This window comes from Triticum aestivum, chromosome 3D (assembly GCF_018294505.1).
Source record: "Triticum aestivum cultivar Chinese Spring chromosome 3D, IWGSC CS RefSeq v2.1, whole genome shotgun sequence".
In the NCBI taxonomy this organism is placed as follows: domain Eukaryota; kingdom Viridiplantae; phylum Streptophyta; class Magnoliopsida; order Poales; family Poaceae; genus Triticum; species Triticum aestivum.
Genome location: NC_057802.1, coordinates 520,305,404 through 520,327,122, shown reverse-complemented (window position 1 = coordinate 520,327,122; position 21,719 = coordinate 520,305,404). Strand labels below are relative to the sequence as shown.

The 21,719-nt window shown below is 44.4% G+C and overlaps 2 protein-coding genes across 2 annotated transcripts; both read right to left on the bottom strand.

Annotated features, from left to right (window-relative positions):
* Positions 1-160: 160 nt before the first annotated feature.
* On the bottom strand, positions 161-3,205 carry LOC123075177 (putative F-box/LRR-repeat protein 23). Its single transcript, XM_044497843.1, has 2 exons — positions 2,708-3,205; positions 161-1,134 (listed from the first exon to the last, which is right to left on the bottom strand). The coding sequence occupies exons 1-2, from the start codon at positions 3,097-3,099 to the stop codon at positions 474-476; spliced, it is 1,053 nt and encodes a 350-aa protein (XP_044353778.1). The 5' UTR covers positions 3,100-3,205; the 3' UTR covers positions 161-473.
* Positions 3,206-14,291: 11,086 nt separating this feature from the next.
* On the bottom strand, positions 14,292-16,938 carry LOC123080165 (NEP1-interacting protein-like 1). Its single transcript, XM_044503061.1, has 5 exons — positions 16,568-16,938; positions 15,930-16,108; positions 15,487-15,570; positions 14,739-14,906; positions 14,292-14,637 (listed from the first exon to the last, which is right to left on the bottom strand). Exons 1-5 carry the CDS (start codon positions 16,731-16,733, stop codon positions 14,494-14,496), a joined length of 741 nt encoding a protein of 246 aa, XP_044358996.1. The 5' UTR covers positions 16,734-16,938; the 3' UTR covers positions 14,292-14,493.
* Positions 16,939-21,719: the final 4,781 nt, after the last annotated feature.

Here is a 21,719-nt window from a genome sequence, read left to right as displayed (position 1 = left end):
TTGCCACGGGTCCATGCCAGGGCAATCAGAACTGGGAAGCTCCAACCTCCGGGGGCAGAGCTGCAGCAAACGTCACCGGAGCGATGACCAAAATCGCCTGACAGAGTTACGAGGTCCTGAAACTGCAACGTGGGCGGTATGCACCACAGGCACAGGCACCGATCAAACATATTGAGTTCTTCTTTACAACTAAGCAAATCGGTGCTTACTACAGAGCATATTTCACAGCGACTTCAACTAAACTGAAAAGGTAAAGGACTCCCAAAACACCACATGTTTCACTAGCAACTAGTAAGATGGCTGGACAAAGCACGAAACAGAGCCTACGATATTCTAGGGCAAGTCAACGCAGAAGCGGATCCACGGCACTGACAGAAGCGGCAAAGTACAGACCATGCCTAGCGTAGTGCAGATACTTCAGCAAAAGAAATGAGGAACATCCGGCCATTTCGATCGCAACATCGCGATGGAGCTCACTTAATAAGCATACACATGCCCCTGAGAATCATCCTCGCTTCATCATTAAGCTCGTCCTCATACACACCATCAAGGTAGCGTGAAGGATCGCAGTAGTCATCGTAATCATCCGAGCCAAGCTCGTAGTCAGAATCAGATCCCACATAATCACCCAGAAAGGACTCTGAATTCCTCCAAATAGGGCTCTTGACAATGAAGTCGTAGTCATCGGTTGAGTCATTCGGAAGCCTCAGTGTGCTTATCCTGGCACACTTTGCACGCAGGGCATCGTCCATGGTGACGTTGAAACAATGGCGGATGTCAAGGGACTCCAGGTGGTGGCAATTGTCCAGGATGGCTGTCAGCCCTTTGTTGGTGAGGCTATTGCTAAACAGCTGCAAAGAGCGTAGCTCGTGCATAGTCGCAATCCCCATGGCTTCCTCGTCCTTTTCCTGGTCACCAGCTTCATAATCAAAGAACACATTCTTACTCAGTCTGAAGCGTTTCAGCTGTGGGCATGCTTTGCCGATAACCCCAAAGACACCACTGTCATCCACATTTGGACACAGTGAAAGCTCGAGCTCCTCAAGCAAAGGGAACTTCATTATCGCCTCTGTGAGTCCATCATCAAAAACATCATAGCAAGAAATGAGGCGAAGGCTCTTAAGAGATGGTGCCCTGCAAATACAACACTTGGATCTCAATAACCAATAAATATGCCGTGTGTATGGAAAGGCATAAGCATGCTGTATAAAATAGGCAGCTAGAGTGAATGTTTTGGAAGACTTGCATGGCTCCAATCGCAGTCCATGCATAGAACATTTTATAAATTCAGATAATTGCATAGCATCATAGGTACACAATTTAGAGGGATTTAGTATAATTCAATTAATAATTAATTGCTAGGTTTAACAGAGAATATTTCAGGGATGCTAACTTGCCGATGCCTGCAATTGCAGATTGCATATAAAGATAAATTCTGCACTCTGGCACATGTACTCAGCTGAGTTTTTTCTGTTTAACCATATCATTAAACTCAAATTATTGCCAATTCGACAGTTTCACCAGGAAATGGTCAGAAGCCTGAAAAGCTAACTTCCAAATGATTTTTTTCTCGAACCAATCCAAAGAAGCCTCCCACATCGCATTAAGAAACGAAGATGTGAAGAACCCGGCTGAGTTCAATGCCAGACCATGCATAGGCTGACGACACAACATCAATGTTTTGGTTGGATGTAAAACTCAACATTCCTTTTAAATGAGAGGTGGACACAGAGGAATGGGTTCATGTGTGTGTTGCGGGGTACATCGATCACCTGCGGGTGGCTAAATGTTGGGATAAGAGAAATTCAGCAGAATAAAACTTGAGGCGGTGTCAGAATCATCCTGATTGGAAACTTTCAGAATCAATTGTTAGATTTAAGGGACGGTGAACATTTCAGGGATGCGAACTTGTCGACGCCTGTAACAGCAGGTTGCATATTAGGAAAAATTCTGCACTCTAGCATATGAACTCAACTGAGTTCGTTCTGTTTAAGAATCAACAGAACTAAAATGATTGCCAAATTGACTGCTTCCCTAGAAACTGCCCAGAAGCCCTGAAAAGTTAACTGGCAACTGTTTCTGTTTCGAACCAAACCAAAAAAGCCTTCCCAATTGTATAAGACCAATGCATACGATGCAAACACACATCAATGTTTGGTTGGATGGAAACTCAGCATTCCTATTGAATACGGGATTGAGTGCTGGCACAGAGGAATAGGTTCATGAGCATGTTACTGTTGCCTTTTACCCTTTGCTACTTAAATTCGCTGTAATCTGAAGAACCTATGGTTTCTAATGTTAGCAATCGGAGATGAAACTCTCTTTTATTAAAAAAAATCCCCATGTGAGCACCTCGTGTGCAGCAGCTGTATCATCACCAATCAGCATCAGATTTATGCACACCGTATCTTCAGTACAGACCTAGAAAGCTATCTTTACGAAGATGTATTTCAAATTGCAAGCATGCTGTTGTTAGTTTACACTAACCCCACTCTCCATTACACGATAAAATTGCATGATTCTTATTTCCTACAGACCCAAATTTCTACCGAATTTTTCCGCAGACAATAAACAAGACCCAAAGGTAACATACATTGCAGCAAATGGCAACGGTAACAGAGATATGTAGCCAATGCGAAACAAATCGAATCAAAACGAAAGCCCTTAAAATCAGGGGAGAGGGGAGGGTGGGGATTCAAAATCTCACTGGTCGGCGAGGTAGAGGAGGAAGTCGTGGTCGGCGGTGTACTCGCCCCAGAACGCCTCGCACCTCCCGGCGCTGCGGCGGACTGCGGCCTGCGCCATCCCGGGGAAGTTGAGCTCGTGCTCGAGGTCGGCGTGGCCTAGTATGTTGATGCGGCGCCACAGCTCGGGCTCGTCGCGGGCGGCGCCGCGCCAGGAGCGGCACACCTGGCCCGCCCCCATCAGGATGTCCACGTGGTCGAGCTTGTGGAGGACGGCCGAGATCGCGTCCAGCGGCAGCTCCGCCCAGTTCCTCGTCTCCGTTTCATCCGCGGCCGCCGGCGCCGTCGGCGCATTGCGGCCGCGTCGTCCGCGGCGCCCGCCTCGACGACGGCGGGACGAGGAGGACGAGGGCATCGCGCTGGGTAGGTTTGAGGGTTAGGGTTCGGGGGAAGGAAGGCGCGGGAATGGTGCGCCGTTTGGGGGGTGGTGGTGAGTGAGGAAGGTGGCAACAGGTAGTGTGGAAGAGTCGGGTCAGCTGAACGTGGGGCAATATTTGACGGGGAGTAATAGGCGCCGGCGCGCCGGCCGAAAGTTTCGGCCGGTCGCCTGCCAGCCGTGCCATACGAGTCATGTGGGCCATGCGATTCTGGCGTCATCCTCATAATACAACTGCTTCGCAGAAAAAAAAGGAAAAACGGCCCACGACCTCGTCGCTATTTTTTTAAAATAATACATTTTTTATTAATTCTCATAAAAATTACGCTGGATAAAAAAAATCAAAAATAATACAGCGTCGGCCCGCCGCCTAGTCGGCCCACAGCAGGCCGATTGACCGACTGGCCCCTGTCGGCCCACTGTGGGCTGATTGCGTCCTGAAGTTGGCTCGCTGTGGGCTAATTGTTTTTGCAAAAAAAGTAGGCATAAAAAATATATGTTTAAAAAAATGTTAATCATGTAATTAAAAAATGTTAAACGTGTATAAAAAATGTTCCTGATGTATACAAAAAATGTACAATATATATGAAAAAAGTTGACATAAAAAATATGTTTTAAAAAGTGTTAAGCATGTATTTAAAAATTGTTAAATGTGTGTATAAAAAATGTTCCTTATTTATAAAAAAATATAGAATGTGTATGAAAAAAAGTTGACACCAAAAAAATATGTTTGAAAAGTTGACATTTTTTCAAATACATGATTAAAAATTGTTAAATGTGTGTATAAAAAATGTTTCTTATCTATTCAAAAAATATAGAATGTGTATGAAAAAAGTTGACACCAAAAAAATATGTTTGAAAAAAATGTTCCAGTTCCATACAAAAAGAGCAACCAATCATGCTTAGGTCCGTGATGCTCCCATACCGGATCCGGAGCTGGAACATTTTATTATACACGTTTAACCTTTCATTCCAATACATGAAACATTTTTGTGTACTCGTTGAACATTTTTTCAAATACATGATTAACATCTTTTTCAAACATAATTTTTTGGTGTCAACTTTTTTTCATACACATTCTATATCTTTTGTATTTATAAGGAACATTTTTTCAAATACATGATTAACATTTTTTTCAAACATATTTTTTTGGTGTCAACTTTTTTTCATACACATTCTATATTTTTTTATAGATAAGGAACATTTTTTATACACACATTTAACAATTTTTAAATACATGATTAACACTTTTTAAAACATATTTTTAGTCAACTTTTTTGCATATATATTGTACATTTTTTGTATACATCAAGAACATTTTTTATACACGTTTAACATTTTTTATTAATAATTAACATTTTTTAAACATATATTTTTTATGCCTACTTTTTTGCAAAAACAATTAGCCCACAGCGAGCCAATTAGCTCCAGTCGGCCCACAGTGGGCCGACAGGACCCAATCAGCCCATAGTGGGCCGACAGGGGCCAGTCGACCAGCTGTAGGCCGACTGGAGTATTTATGAAAAAATTTATCCAGCGTAATATTTATGAAAATTAATAAAAAATGTATTATTTAAAAAAAATTAGCGACCTCGTCAAACCACCGCAAATCTGGGCTCGGGCGTGCACTTCGCCAACGCCCTGCTTCCAGCACATAGTGCGCGCTCATTGGCGCTACACTCTTAGGCTCCATCGTGCGCCGCCGAATCCAGTTGTAGCGCTTCGTGGCCCTCGCCGAGCTAGCACTATGTCGTCGGCGAGCTCGTTGCTCCACGCCGCCCCGGTCGCAGCACCCGCCGTCGTGCTCGCGGCACACGTCGCTGCAGTCGCTGGACGTACTCCATGGCTCGTCACCGTCCTGCTCCATTAAACACATGCAGCAAAAAAAGCTCATTAGTCACAGCAAAAAAAATTGTTAGGTCAGTGCTGGGACATGAATGGTTGAAGCTTTCTTCATCGCCGGTTGTAGCTTTTGTCACCGACAGTTGTAGCTTTTCATCGCCGTTCATAACTTCCGTAGTCTATGGTTGAAGCTTTTCTCATCGCCGGTTGAAGCTTTTCTCATCACCGTTTCCAGCATAAAAATCATTGTAGCATCTTCTTCTCGCCCACCCCGGTCACCGGTTGTAGCAATTGTGATCACCGGTCGTGCTTTCCCCCCGGTTGCAGTTGCAACTTTCCCATGGCCGTGGACGCTTCTGCTATCACCGGTTGCAGCACCCCATGATGCCGCTTCCAGCAAATGCGCAGCTCGTGGTCACCGCCGATGTAGCTCGTGGTCACCGCCGATGTACCCCATGACAATGGTTGAAGCTTTTTTGTTTGCCGGTTGTAACTTTTCGCATAGCCGGTTCCAGCTTTTTTCATGGCAGCAGCTTCCGCCATTCTCTGACGCAACAAAAAAACTCGCCGGTCCCAGCAAAAACTCTTGCCGGTTGTAGCCCTGTGTTATGCCGGTTGAAGCACATCGACTCGCCGCCTGTGCCATACAACGTCTACGCTCCAGTCATCTACGGGTGCCCCCGTTTTGCAGCCGCCGGTGGTCATCGTTCCCAGCTCCGGCGAGTGCTGGTTGCAGCACCCGTCGTCGTGCGCCCCCTGTTGTAGGATCTCCTGCTGACGGCCATGGCGTCCGTAGCAAAGGAGCAGCGCGAGGTGTGCGGGACGAACACTGGGCAGAGAGATTTGGGAAGGGGAAGACGAGACAGAGGTGGGAGGAGATAAGGCGAATCTGTCAATGGGTGGGCCTCCCTCGGGCCCGCGTGGGCGCAACCAATTAGGCGCGTGTGAGCGGGAGCGTCCGGCCGAGCTTTCCGCCGGCGCGCCGTTCCCAAACGATTCCCATATTTGACGTGTATGTACACGCGTAGCTCACGGGGCCTAATACTCACTCCGTACCGGTGCTTATAGTTTTTTTTAAGTCAAACCTCATCAACTTTAATCAAATTAGTGGTGAAAAACATTTACTCCGAAAAAGCTTGTCCCTTAAATGGATATATCTAGCATCAACTTAGTGCTAGATACATCCATTTGAAAAACAAGATTTTTGATACGAAGGAAGTACATGTAGTATGGCAAATATTTATAATTAAATTCATCATAAGACGTAGTTTGGCATGTGTGGGCAGGAGCATTTCTTTTTCGGAAGAAGTTGTCTGGTAGTCCATGGATTTTTTTGTCTCCCTGCCTTACAGCTTCTGTAGACGGACCCCTCAAATCACCTCTATGCGTTCTGGGCGGACGACTTGATCTTGAAAATGCGACCCAATTGTCCCCTTTAAACCGGCACGGTATGTTTGGGTTGTCCTACACCTCTCAAAACCAGCCCATATCTGGGATGCAAATGAGGAAGCCCTGGCGCACCGAACACGTCCGTCAAGACAGATCATGCCAAAATCCCTTCAAATTGTTTCTAACCTAGTCCGACATGCCCTCTTCGTCTCCTCTCTTCTGCCTCGTCCGCGCCTCTCCTTCACTAGCTCTGTCTTCGTCCCGACCCCATAGCGTCATCATCACCGGCACAAAAACGCTCCCGTCATCCTCGTCGCCCCTGACATAGTCGCCAGCTTGGATGCAGATGCAATACGTCCTGCTCCTTCGGTCATACACCTTGCCCTCTATTGTTCGAGAAAATGTCCAAATTGTTATTTTATTCTTTTGTAGGTAAAATAATGGATTCGTCAGATGGGAGTTTCAGAACAATGAGTTTGATGAACGTAATCAGAAAGAGTTTGTCGATTAGTCGGATTCGTCCGATGAAGAGTGCATGATGATGATGAGCATCCAAGAGGTAATGGAGAAGAAAGTGGAGCATTGTACACGAGGTGGCTCAAGTTTTGCCGCAACGCTCTCAAATTTTTACCACACCCCACATGGGTCCAATGAAGACATAATGCCAAGTTTCATCTCTTTCGAAGCTCGTTTCCCCCGCTATTTTGTACCGAAGAGTGTTCTGCTTTTTTTAGTGGTCGAAAATTAGTTAATGCCTTGAAAATAGTAGACCAACTCAAAAAGTTCTCAAATTTGAGCATGGGGCTTTGGATCGTGTGTAGTAATCATATAAAAAGTTTGAAGTTGAAATGATTTAAAAAATTGAGTTGTGTGTGAAAGGCGGCGTTTTCGTTCAAAACCCTGACACTTCGCGGGAGAATGTCCGTTTTGTACAGTAGGTGGATCAAGTTAAACTTCAAGGGTTTGATCAAGGGGACGAGAATAGTACATCGGGATAAGATTGATGACGCATGCCTGCTCTACAAGGACTAGTTTCAACCCAAATCAAAGTTCTATGATGGGTTTTTTCATAGTAGGATTGCATGGCGCACTGCTGATCTATCCTCAGTGGGCGGCGTTTGTCAAATATCATATTCGGTCTCCCTGGCAATAAACAATGCCACTTTGCAACAATGTAAGAAGGAGCTAGGAAGGATGTGGAGAGAGCACTCAGAGTGCTCCAAACTCGTTGGGGGTATTGTTCGAGGAGCTAATGACATGGGAATCGGAGACATTGTGTCATTTTGCAAAACATGATTGTCAAGAATGATGGTGAAGGGGTAGTCCGAACGCATGATTTTGAGATGTCCGAAGTACATGTCCGCCTCTCAGAACAAGATGCCGAGCATATTGTGAACTTTCTGGAGATGCTCTCTATCCGAATCTTCGAGATCAAAACGTGCACGTGCAACTATTCAGCGATCTTGTGAAGCATATGTAGACTCACAATGAAAACCAAGGAATCTAATGTTTGAACTGTGCAGTCGGAATAATTTTTATGTTTGAAATATGTATTTTTCACTATGAACAAATGTTATTTGCTATGATATTCTTGTGTATGATGGACACACATGTGTTTGCATGAATTCAAGGATTTGAAAGTGGGGGTTGTGATTGGAAGGGGGTCATTTGAGGGATTGTTTGACGCCATCCGGGGTTGCGTCTGTAGACGTTTAGGGGGAGACAAGTTTGCAGATATGTCTAGGAGACAAGTTTCAGAATGAACTATTAGTAGAACTGGGAGGAGCTTGTGGAGTTATAGCTGATGGATCTACATACTTGAGTGGAATTAAAGGGAGTCTACTCTGTCTTCAACACTTGCAAAAAATTTCTCTATATCATACATATGAGCTGCCCTTTTTTGAGAAAGACTTCTGTGGGATGAGATTCTAAATTGCATGTACACACAGATGCACCGAGGAAGGCAGATACACACTTATCCACCTCCCAAGTACTCCCTCCATCCCATAATATAAAAGCGGTTTTACACCAGTGTCTCGGTTCTTATACAAAAGAGGATGATAATGCTTGTTCCCATATAGTTCTATGATAATTCCCAGTTCGATAATGTATACCTTAGTGGCCTTTGAACCATTATTTTGAGCCTACTATAATTGGCGGTTATTCTGAAGCTCGATTTTGTGAGCTACTGGTCATTCTCCTACAAGCTAGCACTAAGAACATCTTTAATATATGATGTATATTTAGAGATGTAAAAGTGGGTGTTGTATAATTTACATCACCAAAAGATTTTTTTACATCTTCAAAAAAGACCCGACTCCAACAGATATATATTTGAAGATTTAAACCTTCTACTCCGACAGATGATGTAAAAACGGCTAATAGCCACACGGCGGCAGTGACGCAGCCACTGTATAGTGGATGCTCTCGTGCTGTGGACCAAACACTTCTACCATAGTCTTTGCAAATTGTTTGACATAAAAGATAGAAGTGCTCTCCGCCATTGCCAAATTGTCATCAATGTAGTCTGCCGGCACATCATAGGCCATCATGCGCAAAGTGGCAGTGACCTTCTGCTCGGTGTTGTCCAAGCAAACCGGCACAATTCCTCCTCTGCTGAAAGGCTCGATCATGTTGCTTCACGGAATCGCAAATGTTGTTGAACAAATCCTTGGACATCCTGAACCGACGACAAAAGTACCTCTTTGGAAAAACGGGTGGTGTGCCAATACAGTTGTGCATCAACCTCTTGTGCGCCTCAATCCGTTCTCTCCGGCTGAACTCGCGGCCAAACATGGAACCTTCGTGCTTCGGCTTCTTCCTCTTGTGCATCGCCACTAGCATAGCAATGTCCTCTTCTTCGGCCAAATCAAATTCCTCATCTGATGAGGAATCGTCCATGAAAGAGGAGTCGCGCGAGCTCATCTACAATACGAAAATTACCATCAAACTACATCTTCATGCCCGATAAAAAAACTCCTAATTTGCATAATTTTTTTCCTTGGGGGAATTTTGTCGAACATGTTGCATGCGGGGTGGAAGAAACTGGCCGGCGGCTGGTCGGAACCTTGATGGTGCTCACAAAGGCCGTCTGGCGTGGGTGGCGGCTGCCTCTGGACAGCCGCGCGGCTGCCAGAGGACTCGTTTTGCAGTGACGCACCGCCGGCGGCAACGACCGAATAACCGCCCGCTTGGTGGGTTCGGTGGTCGCACGACTGCCCCTACTAGCTCCGGCAGCGGGCAACAACTACCACAGAAGGCGTTTGTAAGCTGCTGCAGCCATTATGGCTGCCGGAGCTCCAGCGAACCTCCGAATCGGCCGGACAAAGTCGGCAGATTAGATCGTCGTCATCTTGCCACCGCCACTGCCGTCTATGTGTTGTATCGTCGTGTGCTTGTGTTGGGCTTGTTGTGTTGTGCCCACAACTGAATTTGGGTCTGTTTGTCTGTGTGTGTGTTGGACCGGGCCTGCAGTGGCGTTATGTTCGTGTGTGGTGTGTTCTGTTGTTACCTTGATACTTTGTGCTTGGTGGTTGCTTTATTTATAAAGTGGGGCGAAAGCCTTTTTGAGTAAAAAGTCGGCAGAGCGGGCTATAATCAGCAAGTCCTTTATGGCTAGGGTGGCACGGCTGGCGGCAGGGATAGGTGGTGGGGTCGGGGATGGACGAACAGGCGACGGCCGCGGCGTTTCCAGGCACAAATCGCCAGCGGCGGGAGGTGGGTGGGCGTCGGGCGAGCCAAGCATCCGCAGTTGTGTCACTTGTCGATAGATGTTATACTGTTCAAGCATTTGAGTTTCTGCAGCATTATTGACTCGGGAACTATCAGATAACATGTATTGCTACTAGACTTTGGGATTCATCGTATAGTTGTGCAAAGTTTGATATTGGTCACTCTTGCTCGTGTTAGCACATCAGAATCTACAACATGTAAGTTCCAACAAACACTAAAGGCTGCTCCGATTAGGTACTATACCACCATTAAGTTAAAGAACATGATTCAGTTGCTTTAATTGACCACTTTAGGAATTTTATATGTGGAGATCTGAGGTCATTGTTGCATGTGGCATATTCACAAAAAGGCAGATGGTGCTCCAGGGTATAGACATGTCTTGAGTATTTTGTCCATTGACCATTTTGGCAACCAAGCTTCGGTACACGACTTAGGATCGATATCTGCCGGCAGTTCTTGCGTTATCGATAGAGGTTACTGCAACTGACGCAAGGGATGATGTGATGGATCTTACTGCTTGCCGAGATTACAATGCAGAAATTATCATGTTGAGATTGCGACATGAGCATGTATTCTTTATCGGATCATAAAAACCTACTTTTTGAAGATCTCTTCCTTCTCTTCGAGATCGAACATCAATTGCAACGATTCGATAGACAGCTTATTGGGATAGATGTAGATAAACACCCCCCCCCCCCCCTAGAAACGTATAGGAGGTTTTCTCCTCATACGGCTCGAGAAAATGATCCGAATTTCCGTCGATAGTAATAGAAATTAGACTATGACGTGCATTAATTTCCTTAAAGAAAAAACAAATTTCATTTATACTCATGACTCAAGTGGGCTAATTTTTCATGAGAAACTTCGAAGGCAAAATCCTTCAAAACATTGCTTCGGGACAATCAATGTTTTGTCGGAGCGGGTAGGTCCTATTTGGCGCGCTGCACGCTGGGAGGGGGCGCAACACCTATAAATAATTTTTGGAATTTTAAAAAATGTGAATTTTGAAGAAAAACATGTTTAAGAAATCATAAAATGATCGAGGATTCAAAAAAATGGATTTAAAAAAATGTTCACGATTTTGAAAATAAATGTTGGGAAAATAAAAAATGTTCGTAAAATTCAAAAATTGTTAATGAACTACATAAACTTTCATCAATTAGAAAAATATTTGCTGATTCAAAAAATGTTCATCTATTTCAAAAATGTACTTCAAAACAAAAAATGTTTGTGACTTTTAAAAATTATTTCCCAATTTTTAGAAAATATTCATCGATTAAAAAACAATATTCACGGGTTTCATTAAAAATGTTCACAATTTTAACAAATTGTTCGCGAATTTAAAAAATGTTGACTTTTTAAATGTTCGTGAATTCGTCAAAATTGTTCAGGAATTTGATAAATATTCAGGATTATAAAAATTATTTGAAAATTCATAAAATGTTCATGATTTAAAAAATGGAAATAAAATACAATGAAATAAAAAAAGAAAAACAAACATGAAAAAAAGGAAAAGAAAAGAAAACATAAAAAGAAAATGAAAAAAGAGAGAAAAGAACAAGATTGGAAAAAAGAAAGGAAAAAAACCAGCTAAACCGCAAATAGCTCATGGGCCGGCCCAAATACACATAGTCGGGGTGGGTGGGGGGGTACGCGCTCGGTAGGCAAGTAATAGGGTCTCTCTCTCTCTCTCATATCCATGTACTCAGTTCCCCATTCCTTTTGCTTGTTTCTGATTCCCCATCTCCATGCTTGCTGACTTCTCATCCTTGATCCCTCTTGTATCCAGACAACTCATTAACTTTAGCCACAAACAACCGTTGTCAAGTTCAATTCCTTCTTGATTAGTGTGATTTGGCGCTGGTGTGTATCGATTTGTTGTGTGCTTATCTAGAGAAATGACACGGGAGGATCCGCGTGTCATTCTCATTCGCCTTTCCCTGGAGCACCAAGACCACACTGCTATGTGGCTCTCTTGCTTTGGTGTTTACCTAGCTCTCCCTCATGTTCATTGAATCCCTCTATCTTTTGTTTCCGTCTTTGCGAGCATCTTAAGGAAACCTTGGAACTGAGGAAACAATTATGCATTTATTTTTCACACCGGAAATACAATTATGTATGTTCCCGTCGATTACGGAGGTGTCTATGGTGACTCCGTCAATATCAAGATGATGTGCCGGCCCAGTCTCCAGAAGAGGCTCATCTGAGTAGGGTACTGTGTGCAATTATGTATGTGAGACATTCTAGCCGGGTCCTACTAGTAGTCCATATTGAGAATGGAATAAGAGGATTTATGGTTTAAACTCTTGGACACGAAGTAACGACAATGTCGACTGGTCACCTTACCATCAATAGCCATAAAACATGGTTATTAAAACCTTGATGGCTGTATCCATCTTGCAGCATCAATCAATTTCGCTGTTGCGTTGCATCTTCTGCGAGAAGGGACGTCACTTTTCTCCCTATAAACAGCATGATGGAGAGGTTCCGTTTGCTCCCAAGAAAGGAAAATGCCGCCGCTCCCACCATGTATTATCTCACAAAATGTATTGCAACTAGCAGCCTCAGTTTTTTTTCCCTCAGTCACATCATGAAGAAGTTCTTCCCATTTCAATCAGGATGGTAATGGCCAGACCGCTCCGGCCCGGACCTGGTCCGTGCTGTCCCCTATGTTATGTTCAAGGATATGGAGCCGGCCAATGGTCCAATACTAAGTAGCTTCATGTTCATTGGGCAACATGGTCCGACTCGTTTTAATACTCGATTGCACAACAAAACATTTACCCAAACACATTATTTCAACTAGTATCTTTTTTTTTCGAAACGGAGGTCAAGATTGCCTCATCTATTAATTAAGCAGAAGAGAATTGCCCAGTTAATTACGGAAAACCAGACAAAAACCGGAACAACAAGGGCCAAGCCCACTCCCATAGGCTGAAACACACAGGGCAAAGCCCACCCTAATCGACGACAAGTCGACCTGCGGCCAGACAACGTAGCTCCGGCTCTAACGGAGAACTCAGAAGAACAAAATCAGACACGGCTGGCGCCACGAAAGATCGCCGAATGGGCCACCTACAGCCAGTCATCGTACACCACAGGGCCTCGCCGCCGCAGCTTCAACTCCACAACAACAAGCAAACCGAGGCAAAACCGTGGACACGTCGGAGAAGAGCCGACTACCGCAACCATTGTCGCGTCACCAACATCACTCCCACCATCATCGTTGCCACAAAAGTCTGGTCGCCACAGTGATTCTCTTGGGGCCGCCGCCCCGACATCCACCGCTCCGTCGCGCCCACCGCAATCAACCGGCACCGCCTTCCGGGCCGCCGCCCCGACATACCACCACTCCCCTCGAGCAGCAACGCCGCACAACCCAGCTGCCCGCAGCCCACGCTGCTCAGGGCAACCGCTCGCAGACCACGAACATCGCACCATATCCGAGGCCGCCGCCCCGACGTAAAGTCAGACCGCCTCCTCTGAGGCGCATCGACCGAGCCGACATCCTTACCGCCCAAGCGGAACAAAAATGCCACCCAACCAATGTCGAGCCAGAGCCCCACCTCATAGAGCTGCCACTCGCATTGTTCCCGAGATCGTCATCTCAACGCACAATCAGAAACCACCCGGAGCCGCCGCCCCGACGTCCATTGTCCCCGACGACGAAGAGATCCGTGCAAATTGCAAAATGCTGACTCTCCAAGGCGATGCCTCAAAGAAGGATACGACGTAGCCGCCCGACCACCGAAGCTAGGGATTTCTCCCGGTGAGTCGTGAAATGGAGCTCCACTAGCATCATTTTAGCTGTAGAGTATTTTGGTAAGTTGAGACATTTAGGACTTATTTGTTCAAACAAAAAAAGGAACATAGGCAGATCCGTTTCTATTTCTGCCATGAATCATTTGTATTATACTAACTTATAAGGTTGTTCCCCTTCAAAAAAATAGTTTGAAAATTTCAAAAGAACACAAGGGTAACTTGCAAAGCACAAACTACAACCTTGGGCAAGAAGTATGTGCGTTAAAAATCAACGACGCAAGCAGGCAGCTGTTGATTTGAAACACTTGCTGTCTGACCAAACAATGGCGGCACAGTACAATTAACACCAACCTTCAGTTGCACTGTATAAGACTCACTACTTGCAGCACTTGACAAGATTGCAAGCGAATTCACCTTTACAAAGTCAGTATCAGTAGCTATCAGCAGAGAAAAAACATGGTCCATAATTCTGTAGCTTGTTAGTGATTTCCATTTAGATAATCCACATATCACGTTATTGCTATGACAAGAACACGTGCAGCCGGAAACGTTGCCCCACTCCACAGACTGGCAAAAGAAAGAAAGAAAGAAAACCTCTATGTATACAAGACTATTTCACGATTATAGAACGCGAGCACGGGTATTCGACTATAAACACAGGTGGTCTATGTGAACACCACCCCTGCACAGTGGGCAGGAGGCGTTCCTCTGAAGCCAGTCGTCGATGCATCGCACGTGGAAAATGTGCTGGCACTGAGGCAAGGCTCTCACAAATTGCCGCGATCCGAAATCCTGGTCAGTAGTTTAGCATGTCATCAGCACGAGGAACTATTTTTCTTGGCTTCTATTTAGTTGGAGTCTGAGAATAATGCATGTCAAGAACAGTAACTAACCTGAAGGCATACAGAACAGCAGCTCTTATTGGTTTCCTGATCAGAATCGGTTGCAGCGCTCAACCTGATTGCTGGGATCTTGTTGATCAGGGCTCTTGACATACCACCCGTGCAGCCGGTTTCGAAAAGGTCATTGTTGTCAATGAAAGGTGTACTCATTAAACTCATCTGCGGTAGAAAAACATTGAATCAGATAGAGTATGTACACTGAAGGAAACATTCTATGGTCCTAAATAGCAGATGGTGTGAAATGATCACTCACAAGTTTAATCTTGGATAACGGTTTCTTTCTCTCAATTTAATACCATAGATTACTTATCTTGAGTATTTACCATCTATGCTGCTATATAGTATAGTTTTTATTTGTTTTATTGAGATAATAACACCCATACATATCTGAAGAATTTCACACTTTAGACGCCAAAACAAGACATTTAATGCTTTGGTCTCTCTAGCCCCACAATCTAGTTCTAGATATTCCTATGACTAGAAACTTCCTTTGCAGGAGAGTGGGAGAATGTTATTTTCCATGTACCTAACCATTTTAATGCTAAGAATCTGCTACATCATAAATTGTAGGTTTGAAAGTGTTTCACTCTTTTACTTATATTAGATGAATATAAGATTTGTTTCTCCTAGAATCTGCCACGGTTACTAGGTATCCTACCATTTTAGGCATTAGAGAGCACAGATATCACACAATCAATCATTATGGATTTACAACCAGCTTGTATGAAGAGCTATATACCTGACTTTGCACTGCACGCTGGAGTGCTGGACTGACCTTCTCCCAAACAATTCGTCCACTGAAGAGGCTAGAGATGATGTCTAGCTGAAAGACCCAAACACAAAATCAGAACAAGTAAAACCCAATTCTGCTTATGAATTGCTGCCTCACCTATTCTCACACAAAAATGTCCATAACATAGTGCAACAACTAATGAAATGCAAATAAATGATGTGGTTATTTCAAAAAAAAAACTAATGAAATGCAATATGTTTCCCTTTTGAGAAAACATTTACTTGTAGCAAATGTTTCCATGGTTTCCTAAGTTAGCAAATTTCATAATTCCTGCCAGTCGGCATCGTAGTGACGTATGTGCTTGGGTAGGTACACGAAAATGATCCTCCACCTTTCTTGATGATAGTACATAAAGAAAAGAGGGCAACAGATGATTCTTCCATACTCACCACAAAGAGAAAGCTATACTTTCCGGATTCGCTAGATCTCCAAATCTCGATGCAGGATTCAACGGCCTCAATAGAAAAGACCGCGCCGGAGACCGCTCCCACGCCGGCACCCCGGAGCATGCCGCTTTCGGTGGACATCCCCATGAAGGCACCGATGAAGATCCCGACCAGTGAACCCACTGAAAGACAAGATTACAACGATGAGAACTTTCAGATAAAATTGTTATTTGTACCAATCATTTACACACTACATGAACTACTCAATGGAACAATTGCAATGCAGATATGCAATACAACAGCCAATTAAACAGAGGACGAAAACAGAGGACGCCACGGTGATGGACCTAAACCTGCCTGTATAGAATTGAGAAGCGGAAGGTTTTAAAGATAAGCCTAGCATGTCTCGTGATCAAAGTGGCAAAGAATGATCCAAATTTCCTGCCTACAAGATTGAATTTTGCTGCCAAATCCAGCAGACCGCCGGGAAGCAAGAATGGCAGAGGAACCCAAAATTGGACCGGCAAGGGTGCCGTTCCACTCCACCCAATACTCAATTCGTGATCAGACGCCAATGCTACAGGTAACAAAACATTGAGCGAGAAGGAAGAGCAAGGAGCCAAAACAGGGCACGCACGCACCGACGGCGAAGACGAAGGCGAGCAGCGCGCCGAGCGCCCGCCCGAGGGCCGCCGCGGCCGCGGCGCCGCGGCGCCCGAGCGCCCTCCACGCCGCATCGAAGCGGCAGCGGGGGTTCGAGGCGCCGGAGAAGGAGGAAAGAGGAGGGGGAGGCGCCCGACGATCCATCAATTCAAGGCCGGCCGGCGAGTCCCAAGGAACGTGGCGCGCATGCCACCCCTGCGGCAGGCGTTGGAATGGCTCGGGTCGGGGCCGCGTATATATGGCGCGGGTGGGAGGGAAATCTTGAGGGACACGGAGGGAGGTGGGGGAGAGTCTTGGGGCGAGACGAAGCAGAGGAAGAGAGAGATGGGGAGAGATAGGGCGGAGCAGGGGAAGGGAGGGATGGGGGCGCAATTAATGGGGAGCGAGGGGGCGAAACCGCCGTTGCTTGCGTGCGATGAATGGTGTTTTGGGTCGGTTCGGTCGTGGTCTGGTCAGGGTTAGGGCTGCGGCACGCTCCCCGCCTGACCAGGATGATCCTTCTTCGGTTCAAAGCTTGACTCGATATATCTGTATCTATCTATAGCATTATGCAGCGTACGGACAATTTTGAATGTAAATCGTTTGATGAATTTGATCTGGCGAATCCGAGTGTTGTCGACCATGCAACCTCCTCTTTATTGCGAACCAATTTTTGGTTGGATGGTTAGAGGGAATGTGGTATCCCCATCTCACCAGGGTTCAAGTTCTGGTGCTCGCATTTATTTCTGAATTTATTTCAGCATTTCCGGCGATGCGCATTCAGTGAGAGGAGACGTTCCCCTCGACAACGAGGTGCTTACGGTGACTTCGTAAATTTGAAGATGATATGTCGGCTCGGTCTTTCGGAGGTGCTCATAGGGATAGGGTGTGCACATGTGTTCATATGGGCGAGTGTATGCGCGTGTATATGAGCGCTTGCGTGTGTACTGTGTTAAAAAAACCTCCTCTTTATTTTATTGTAGATTATAGATATACATTCTGTCATGTCGTACTATAATATAGAAGCATTTATGATTGTACTGGGTACACTATTTCTAATGGAGATCCACTATATCCGCAGCCTTCTCATCCATTCTAGACTCTCCCATGCATGTTCGGGGCAGAGGCGTCGCATCCGTGCAATTGCGCACCATCGTTAGTTTAACTATGCTTATTCGATTGTTTTTGTTGCTTAAATTCAAAACTAAGTAGGAGCGATGCATACTTAGGGCCAGTTTTTTTGGGTGGCTTAAAAAATAAGCTGCCTCTTCTCAGCTTAAAAAATAAGCCGCTTATAAATTTGTTGAGACTTCTAAATTAGTAATTTCATAACTAATTCAAAAGCCTCAATGAATAAGGAAGACGGCTTATCAAAAAAGCTGAAGAGGAGGCGGCTTGTTTTTTAAGCCACCAAAAGAACTGACCCTTAGGGTCGGATGCCCAAAAAAAAACGTTTGTAGAACTTTTACCTTTGAAAAAACACTATATGAGACGGCGCTCTGTCACGCCCAGCTATGTTTACCTAGTCGGAATGTGATTTTAAGTCGATCGAGTAGACATATTTTTTTTCTACGGGGTTGTCAGGACGATGTACATTAAGGCTTGTGTACCTCTATGTCCTACCTTTTCTTTTCTTTTTTTGGATGGTCAATACGAGCAGCTGACAGCTGGAAGATGGTGCATCTTGTGCTGAGTTTGTGGTTGGAGGCTGACAGTTCTGGTTTCCTCCGACGTCGTAGTCGTGCGGGGTGTCAGTTCTGGAGTTCGATAGCGTGTCCGGGGACACGTTGCCCCGGTCCGATTCTTTCAATGTCAATGGTTTTGCATCAGACAAACTACTTTGGAGGTCCGTAAAGCTGCTGATCAACGATGGAGGCGCATCGAGCTCGGGTGAAGAGGTGATCTGTCTCCTTTTCCTTAGTGGAGAGGGCCACGCGCTGGTTTTTTGCATAGGATTATTCTATCTTTTCAGTCCTGTAATATTGATGTTTACATGGCTTGTAACTGAATCTTTATGTTATTAATGAGACACGTATTACTAGAAAAAAAACACGAGCATACTGATTTGTGGCCGTATTTGGTATGGGAGCAAATGTTATTTCTTGCTCATATCGGCGAGTAGCGCGCGAGCAACCGCGTCGCTCGGGGCATGGACCGTGGCCCAAGCATCGATAATGTGTTTGATTTTGCGTGATTCTTCATGGATAGTTCCGGTTTTTGCTGGTGTAATGTTGATAGCACTGTCTTTGCGCTTTTCTTTTTGCGGTTCATGTTCCTTTTCTTCTGTTTTCACTTCTATTTTATTTTTATTTTTCCTTTTTAATCTTCTTATTCATTTTTCTCATTTTTCTTTTTACCCCTTGCTAGAAATTAAATGATTTTAAAAACATGAACATTTCCTAAAAGTCTCAAACGATTTTTAGAGCATTTTAAAAAAAATGTGTGAATGTGTTTTCAGAAATACATGAACACTTTTAGAAATGTGTTTTCCAAAAAGTATGAACATTTTGAGAAAAATGAGTGAACCTTCTCTCAAATGCATGAGGGTTTTTAAAACAAATGCGATTTTTTTCTAAGAAGTGTAAACATTTAAAAATTGAATGGATATTTTTGAAAATATGTGAATTTTTTAATTACATAAAATATTTTAAAACCCATGGAAATTTTCTTAATATTTATTAAAAAATATGAACATTTTAAGACACATGAACACCGTTTCAAATTCCATCAATTTATAAACATTTTCAAGATGCGCGGCCATTTGTTAAAAGTACGCTAAATTTTTTAAAATATGTCGTAACTTTTTTTAAATACTTAAATATTATTCAAAAGTTAAAGTGAAATAAGAAGTAACAATAAAAGGAAGGAAAAAAGGCTTGTGAATGCAGAAGGGTTGTTCTGTTCGCTTACTCCCTGTCGCTCGCTTGGTTGTTGCTATCGCTCAAATGGGCTGGCTAGATAGATAACCCAAGCACCTAGTCTCCATAGTTAAAGGAAGGAGGCCCACACCGAAATCACTAAGTATTCCTTGCAAAGATCACTTTCACCTTTTCATGTTACGACAAATGGCGCGATGCATGTGCGTCACTTGTCGTAACATGAGAGTTTTCTCTTTTTTCGTAAATCTGTTTATTCAAAACGTTTTATCTCTTAAACCGTGAGTCCAAATCTCAAATCATTTTTATCGTTTGATTCCTTATGTCGAGATCTTCAAAACTAGATCTCATGTTGATAGGTTTTGATAAAAAAAAATTATGAAAAACCATACAAAAAATCAAACCGGGAGCATGATTTTTTTTCCTTTTCAAAAGCGCCACGGCCGTGCCTCTCGCAGAAGCAAAACCGTGCCTCTCACGAAAGGAAAAAAACAGACATGATTTTTTTTCGTTTCCGAGCGGCACGGCTGTGCCTCTCATGAAAGAACAATCGTACCTCTCGCGGAAGGAAAAAAATAGAAAACATGTTTTTTTTGTTTTCGAGAGGTACGGCCGTGCCTCTCGCGAAAGCACAACCATGCCTTTGATGGAAGCAAAACCGTGCCTCTCATGAAAGAAAAAAAATAGAAAACGCGTTTTTTCCCATTTCCGAGAGGCACAGCCGTGCCTCTCGCGAAAGCACAACCGTGCCTCTGGTGGAAGGAAAACCGTGTCTCTCGCGGAAGACAAAAACATAAAACATGTTTTTTCCCGTTTCCGAGAGGCACGGCCATGCCTCTCCCGAAAGCAAAACCGTGTCTTTCACGAAAGAAAAAACGTGTTTTCTCAAGGAAAAAAATTGGGGACATTTTTTTGTCCAAAAGCTAAGGAAGACCGGTGAAAAACCAAAATGTCAAAAAAATCAGAAAAAATCATTTAAAAGCCGAAAACGTGTGTGGAAAAAAATACAAAATATGAAGGGAGCGCCCAGAGCGCGACACGTTACGGCGGCTGAGAGTGCGCCAAGTGGCGCGCTCTCCGCCCATCCGCAAGTGATCGTTGCGAGACTCCCGAAGGAGCGCTCGTCAACTAGTTGGTCCCGACCCACACTGCAGCCACACTGCAGGCGCAAATGTAAGGTAGGCCCAATTAGTTGACGAGTCGTTAACAGGCTGAAAACTTGATTCGGACGCAATAATGGAAACGAGCCAACGGGCCATTAGCATGCCGAAATATACCTCGGTTCATGTTTCGCCCATTTTCATGTCGGGTCGTTAACAGGTTGAAAGCTAATCGGGCCATAAGTGGGCCAATATACAACCCGGGCCTTTAACAGGCCAAAAGTCAGATCGGGCTAGGATTGTGCCATGGAGAACATGGGCCGTTAATAGGCCAAAAGTCAGTTTGGACCATAAATGGCCCAACTGTGGTGTGGGCTGTTAATAGGCCGAAAGACACACCATGCTGGAAATTGGCCCAACTCCAGAATGAGCCGCTAAAAGGCCAAAAGACACACCACGCTGAAAATTGGCCCAACTCTGGAATGGGCCTCTAACAGGCCGAAAGAACATCGGGCCACAAATGAGCCCAAAGACATAGCAGGTTGTTAACGGGCTGGAACTGACGATGAACTGCAATAGTGTCAAATCGTTGATGTCTACTACGCAGCCTTCTTCTTGTAGACGTTGTTGGGCCTCCAAGTGCAGAGGTTTGCAGGACAGTAGCAAATTTCCCTCAAGTGGATGACCTAAGGTTTATCAATCCGTGGGAGGCGTAGGATGAAGATGGTCTCTCTCAAACAACCCTACAACCAAATAACAAAGAGTCTCTTGTGTCCCCAACACACCCAATACAATGGTAAATTGCATAGGTGCAGTAGTTCGGTGAAGAGATGGTGATACAAGTGCAAAATGGATAGTAGATATGGGTATTTGTAATATGAAAATATGAAAACAGCAAGGTAACTAGTGATAAAAGTGAGCGTAAATGGTATTGCAATGCTAGGAAACAAGGCCTAGGGTTCATACTTTCACTAGTGCAAGTTCTCTCAACAATAATAACATAATTAGATCATATAACAATCCCTCAACATGCAACAAAGAGTCACTCCAAAGCCACTAATAGCGGAGAACAAACGAAGAGATTATGGTAGGGTACAAAACCACCTCAAAGTTATTCTTTCGGATCGATCTATTCAAGAGTTCATACTAGAATAACACCTTAAGACACATATCAA